General features: G+C 28.8%; 1 protein-coding gene across 4 annotated transcripts in view; it reads left to right on the top strand.

Moving 5' to 3' along the window:
- Positions 1 to 6,215, top strand: part of LOC100205280 (uncharacterized) — a 14,035-nt gene extending 7,820 nt beyond the window's left edge. For 2 of the 4 annotated variants that reach the window (XM_065804455.1, XM_065804456.1), the window contains exons 2-4: positions 1,011 to 1,058; positions 5,521 to 5,832; positions 5,913 to 6,215. In XM_065804455.1, the coding sequence (XP_065660527.1) occupies positions 1,011 to 1,058; positions 5,521 to 5,832; positions 5,913 to 6,188 (636 nt within the window). In that variant the 3' untranslated portion in view covers positions 6,189 to 6,215. Of the gene's footprint in view, positions 1 to 823; positions 977 to 1,010; positions 1,059 to 5,520; positions 5,833 to 5,912 lie in introns of those variants that run through there. The other 2 variants (XM_065804457.1, XM_065804454.1) reach the window with 2 other exon arrangements.
- Positions 6,216 to 6,528: the final 313 nt, after the last annotated feature.

Raw genomic sequence — 6,528 nt, 5'->3', positions numbered from 1 at the left:
AAAAAAAAAAATCTTCAATATACGGCTTTAATAAAAAATATTGCCCAAATGTTTGATATCTGATTATTAGGTGTTCCAAGAAGATATAAGAGCTTTATCAAAAAGCGCTACGAAAGAGCACTTAATTAGGAAATTTACATTATATTATATATCGTAAACACAAAATCATGCCAGATCTAGCATCAAACCTCGGACCTATTGATTCCTAAACAAGTGCTAACCACTTGTTTTGGAGTTAAGAGAAAATTAGATAACTTGATTAAAATTTTTAAATAAATTTGGTTCTCAAAAGATTTGGCTTATTTTACTAAACAAAAGATTTGACATATTTTACGAAAAAAATTAATAGTTATGTACAAAAACTTAATTTAACATATTTGCTTAAATAAACAACACAAGGTTTTGCTGTGTACAATATGTTACTAGCATTTTACAACGCGTTAAATTAATTAAATCAAATTATTAATAACTTTGTTTATATTTCCAAGACACCTAATTTATATTTAGCAAAATAGTTATTAAAAATTAAGAAAAAAAAAGATCTTAATCTGTACAGATTTTTGGAGTTTTTATAAACTTTACAGCCATTGGCCTAAACGACTTATACAAATATCTTCAGCGAGGTTTTTGAATAGTTTCATTGTCTGTATATAAATAGACTTTTGAGAAACATCATTAAACATTAAGAGAAAACTTGAGACTTTATCAAATAAGGGGAGCAAACATAATTATATATTCTCTTATAACATTTTGCTTAGAATTAAAAAAAAAATAGTGTGGTCTAAAGAATTAAAAGAAGATAACATTTTGTTCAAGGAAACAAATTTGTTGAATTATTTATTATATTGACTGTTAAATTATATTTACATTAGAAATATGGATTACTTCATTTTTGCTAATTGAGCTAGTTACTATGAAGTTAAGTTCGCAGTTAGTGAAAACATCGTTTTTTTGTCGCACACTAACGTTACTTAGGGTAAGCAATTAAAGAGTTTTTTTTCTTCTTTTAGATGAATCTTCGATGTATGCAAACGTCACAAAAGTATAATAAACGCCTAGTAAGTATAAATTTTATTATGACTAAAATTACCTTTATTTTAACAGGTGGTTGGGTATAAAGGGTGTGTTTTCATTTATAAATAAGTCGGGCTCAGTCAAACTTATTTGAACAAAACTAAAAAAAAGGCTAGAAAAAGCTTCATTTTATAAGCGTTAAGGCGGTAACTAGTTTGATGTTGCCATCTGTTGTTCGCCAACAGAGTATTATTATGTTGCATGAAGAAAATAAATCACTAAACACTGATGTTCAAAACTCCATTTTCTCCATATTCTGCAGAATAAGATTGAGTAATATGAAAAAAATGATTTAATTTCAGTCTATATTTGCTGAAAAATTTAATTCGGTTATCGATTTGATTTCTACCAATTAATTTTTTATTTCATTAAACCATAACAATTCACATTTACAATGAAATAATAAATAACAATAACAAATAATAATTAAGCAAAGCGCAAACTAACAAATCAGCAGCGTATCTAGAAATAGGTTTGCAATATGCATTGTTTTGTAATATGCAGTTGATTTTTAAAATATATAATTGCGTGCTCTTAAAAAATTCAAAACTTTTTCCACTACACCTTCCCCCTCTTCAATCTTGTGTTTTTTGATGTTATCCTTAGTAGATTTTTTGATTTATAATTGATTGTAAATTTTTGTTGAATTTGTGTTAAGAATTTATTGGTTACCATCATGCAATCTTGGTGAGGGTGCATGATGAGGGTGCATGATGGCAAATCAGTTTGTTTTTTATGCCTTAACCTATAAAATACTCTTTCCGATTGTTTTGCTATTTTAGAATATTTCTTTTTGCTAACTAACTTTTTGCTAACTAGATTTTTTGTGTTCTTGTTTACAAGCTTTCAAACATACATAGCTTGCAAGTTTTCTTTTATGTTTCAACTTCAGTTCTAATATAAGTTTTTTATTTTTTACATTTGTAGCCATTACATTTGTAACATATTTGAACAAACGCAGAAAATTGTCTAAACTCATGCGTTCAAATGCGTCCAAACAACCTTGATTGCATAGTTCAAACAACCTTGCATGATTTTGTAATTTATAAATTTTCAAAACGTAAAATAGTATATATTATATTTTGCTTCAGTTTTGAAAATTTAATCTAATCTGATTGGCGTTATTTTTTAATGTTATTTTTATTTTTTCAGTTTGTTTGGTAATTTTTTCATTGTTGTATTTTATCGATATACCAATCGTTATTTTTAGAGTTAAACCCGATCCTATTTAAGTTAGATTTTGGACTTTGAGATTGTCTTTTAGCACAAAATAATCTCCAATTATTTTGTGCTAAAAGACAATCTCAAATGTCTCCAACTCGCATGATCCAAATTTTTTAAATCTTGTAAAAATCAAAAGATTTTTTAGTATCTTGATTTTGTAAAAAACTTTCTTTTTTTATGAAAGGTTTAGATTTTTTAAAAAGGAAAGGTTTTTTTAATAAACGATATATTCAAATTTTTTAACTTTTAACCATCATTTTTTTCTATTAACTTATATATTTATATAACAATGAAAATTTTTCTTTCCTTTTTACCATTAGCAAAAAAAATGTCGTCATGGCTGAAAAAAGCAAAATAAGAATTCATATGTTCTCAGATAGATTGAGACGTATGAAACAAATAATATTTTTTAGTGAAATGTTCAGCCTTCTCAGTAAAAGCCTTCTTAGTGAAAGACTGCTTGACACCGATGAACCATCGCCGGTGTCTAGTAGCACTGGTGAAGATTCATCCCCACTTTGTAAGAAAAAGAAATGTAAATAAAACAATCAATCAATCTCTACAGAAAATATGCACACATATGAAGATTTGGAAAAAAAGTACGATTGCAAATGAAATTTTTTTTTACATGAAACTGTTTGCTTAAATTGGACACCTAACGCTTTTAAGTAATGGCCAGCAAACGCAAAACCATATCCTAATAGAACTTGCTAAAATTTCCTTATTATTTGCAGGTGGTAGTGTACATAGTGAATGAGTATTTTTTTAAGTATGTATAATTTATAAGAAAAAGTTCAATCATTTGTTATTATCAAAAAATAAAAAGGTTTTTATCATAACTTAATGTTTATAGATTTTATCTATCAAATAGCTATTTTTTTTAGGTATGAACATACCTAATTTTGGAATTTACACAATGCGTGAAAGTGTCACATTTGAAACATCAAAAATTCCTGCGGACACCTACGTCAAGTGCTAATAAGTGATATCAAAGGCAAAATCATTTCATTTTTTAAAAAAGTATTTTTTATCATTCTTGATTGCACACCAGAGTTGCACAGAACACAGCAACAATAAGATTTGTTGACATTGTTTAATCTTGAAGAATTTTTTCAGTCTGATGATGAAGAATTCCTAGAAAGTGGCATACATGAAGTGAAAGAACAATTTTTAGGATTTGTACCAACAGAGACCGTAGGTGAAGTTATGAGCCACGTTTTGATAAATCAACTTTTAAATTTTTCATTTTCAGTTGATGACTAGGTTAGGGTTATGATAATGGGAGCAATATGAAGGGAAAGAAAATAGTAAAAAAAATTAAATTGGACTCTTTTACTGCGTTCCTTTTAACTAAAATACAAACTGCGCAAAATATTAATTTTAAATAGAGAGTTTAACGGTCAACGGGAAATAAAAAAGAATGTATATAAATTTTTTTAGAATACAAAGTTTTAATATTTCTATTCAAATTTAGTTTATTTATATGATTTTAATCATTGTTATTTTAGACTGTTCACTTATCTTCCCTTGTTGATTGTTCACTTGTTTTCATTAATAATTGCATTTCTTGAACTTGACCTTGATGTGATCTGGAATTTGACGTTATAAAGTATATTGCAATTCAATTTCAATTTATTCTGAAGATTTTTGTATTATCTGAATCTGGTTTCACTCCTCTTTTGCAAGTGTCATTCTCAATTTTCATAGAACCAACAACTTTATGTGCTTCCTGGTATTCGGTTAATTTACTCCATATGTTATATGGCAATGTTCCTTCATAAATGTCAAATTTATTCCATGCACTTCAAAGACATATTTTGATCTCTTTGTTACAAAGTTATTAAAGTTCTTACAATTTTATCTAATAATCCCTTACCTTTTTACGTGTGTTTTTCTCAAGCCTTTTTCTTAAGAGATTTTTACCAGAGTTTTTTTGGCTAACTTTTCAAGTGCAATTAACATTTTAGTTTGGTTATCGACACTGTTGCTAAAAAAAAAGAGTCTTCAGTTAAATACCATAATTCTCCTGCAATTTTATGACTCATTCAGCTACTTCTTTGTCAAATATTTTAAAATTATTCAATTTCATAATCAGGGTCAGGTCATTTTGAGGAACAGATAAAGAGATAGATTGCAGCATATTCTCAGCAAATTTTACTGGTGATGGTACAAGCAAACACTTTGAAACCTGTATCAGTTAAATGCCATGATTCAAAACTAAGTTTACTCCACTAATATAAATTCGCTTAAACAATTAAACTCTGGACTAAAAGATGGTTCAGAACGAATTTTTTTAACATGGAATGAAATCACTTCATGAACAAGGTTTCGATACGCGTTGTATATAATAACGACTTTTCTATTAATTTTTCCAGAAAGTTCTTATGCTATTTCTTATTTTTAAGTTTCTTATTCTTGCTGTTCTAGAAACCTTTTCTTCCTTTTCTTTGTATTATAAGAAACGTCTTGTCTTTTTCCATTGTGAACAATTTTAAAGCATCCTCATGAGCAATATCAAGTAGTGTTTTGATTTATTAAGAAAAAGTTTCTTAATTTCTTAGCTGAGTTTTTTATTTTGCAGCCTTTATTCTTTTTCAGTTTTCCGTATTTCTCAACAATTATGTGTTTTCAACATTACCATTTAACATGGTAGCGTTGCTTTGTTAGAACTCTAGCTCTTTTTAAAAAGTCTGGAACCTGATCTATCACAAGACCTACACTTTCTTTTACATTTTTTTTATTTTTAGAGAAAGAAAAGTTTTTAAGACTTGTATTTTAGATGAAAACTTGTGCCCATTGATCACAGCTGTAGCTTAACAATACAACCAGGGCCGTGTATTGTTAAGCTACAGCTGTGATCACAGTGTGTGTGTGGAGGAGGAGGGGGTTGTGTGGGATGTAACACCTCCCAATTATGAGTTTTTCGTTCATTTAGTCGGCAAATTTAACTTTTTAGACAAGTTAGTAGACAAATGTAGACCAGTCAGTCGACAAATTTCAAAAAACGAGGAAACCTTTTTTTTTAGTCGGCAAAAATTGTAATGGCAACGTAACACATCCCCCCCCCCCTCACACATACACGGTTAACACCCCCCAGGCCCAACATAACCTCGCGCCGGCCCTGAATACACCATATTTCATTTTGACTTCTAGTCTTCAATTATTTTATTTATTAAATCAACTTATATATCTGAATTTTTTATTTATACTTTTTCACTTTAGGTCACGATTGTTCTATGTCTTTCATGTGTTTGCACAATATTCTGCACACTTAGTCTTGTTTATTTAATTGCTGAAGTTGACAAAAATCTTAGTAGGCTTGAAGATTGCAGTTTTAACCATAGCAACAGCATTTGCTCTTGTTACATCACCAATAGTGAAGATAAGCAGCTGTTTCGCTTTTCAGATGATTGTCAGTCCGTAAAAAAAGATCTTCGCAGCCTTGTTTACGGCGTGTGTGTATTGTTTGGAATAGGATGCATTATATCAATTACTTCAGGAATTTCGTCATTTTGCTTGCTTTTTAAACAAGAGGTAAGTCTGGTCAACAAATGGAAAAAAAATGTTACCTCTTCTTACAAAATTAAATTTCTTTTAAAAAAAATTATTTTTAGTCGCAAGATGAGATTGTCGAAGAATGCGCATCACCGGTAACACAAACTTGCGTAAGATCTTTAGCATCTCGATCTATATTTAATAGAACAATATTTCAAAAACAAACAGAACTTAATCGAATCTCTATTGGAACTCAGACACCAAATTTTTTGATTTCAGGCTCGCATATGGTTTATAATTCTTCGGTTGATACACTGAATTTAGATTTTTTAATGCACGATTACGTGCCCCCTCCTTCTTATAATGATATTGTACAGACAATTTCTCCTTGCTAAATTTCCATATATTATTATTTATTATTAGTTTTATTGATAATGTTGTTACGTAACAAATAAAAAAAGGAAAATAAAACACTTGAGCAATTTAAACACAACTATTAAAAAAAGCCTGGAATTGAAACTGTTTGTAACCAATCTAAGTCTTTTATCACTTTTTTCTAAAGAGTAACCTTTTTAAGAGTTTTCATGTTATTTTTTTAAATATAAATACATTATACACAGATAACGTTTTTACAAAGTTAAAAATAAAATCCAACGAAATAAATAAGCCCTAATATATAAGGTGTTTAAAGGGGCCGTAACACTTTGTATATAAGCCTAAAAAGATAATGTGCCT

This window comes from Hydra vulgaris, chromosome 09, assembly GCF_038396675.1.
Source record: "Hydra vulgaris chromosome 09, alternate assembly HydraT2T_AEP".
NCBI classification, from domain to species: domain Eukaryota; kingdom Metazoa; phylum Cnidaria; class Hydrozoa; order Anthoathecata; family Hydridae; genus Hydra; species Hydra vulgaris.
Note: the sequence above shows the minus strand (reverse complement) of the source record. Positions and strands in the feature narration are given on the sequence as shown.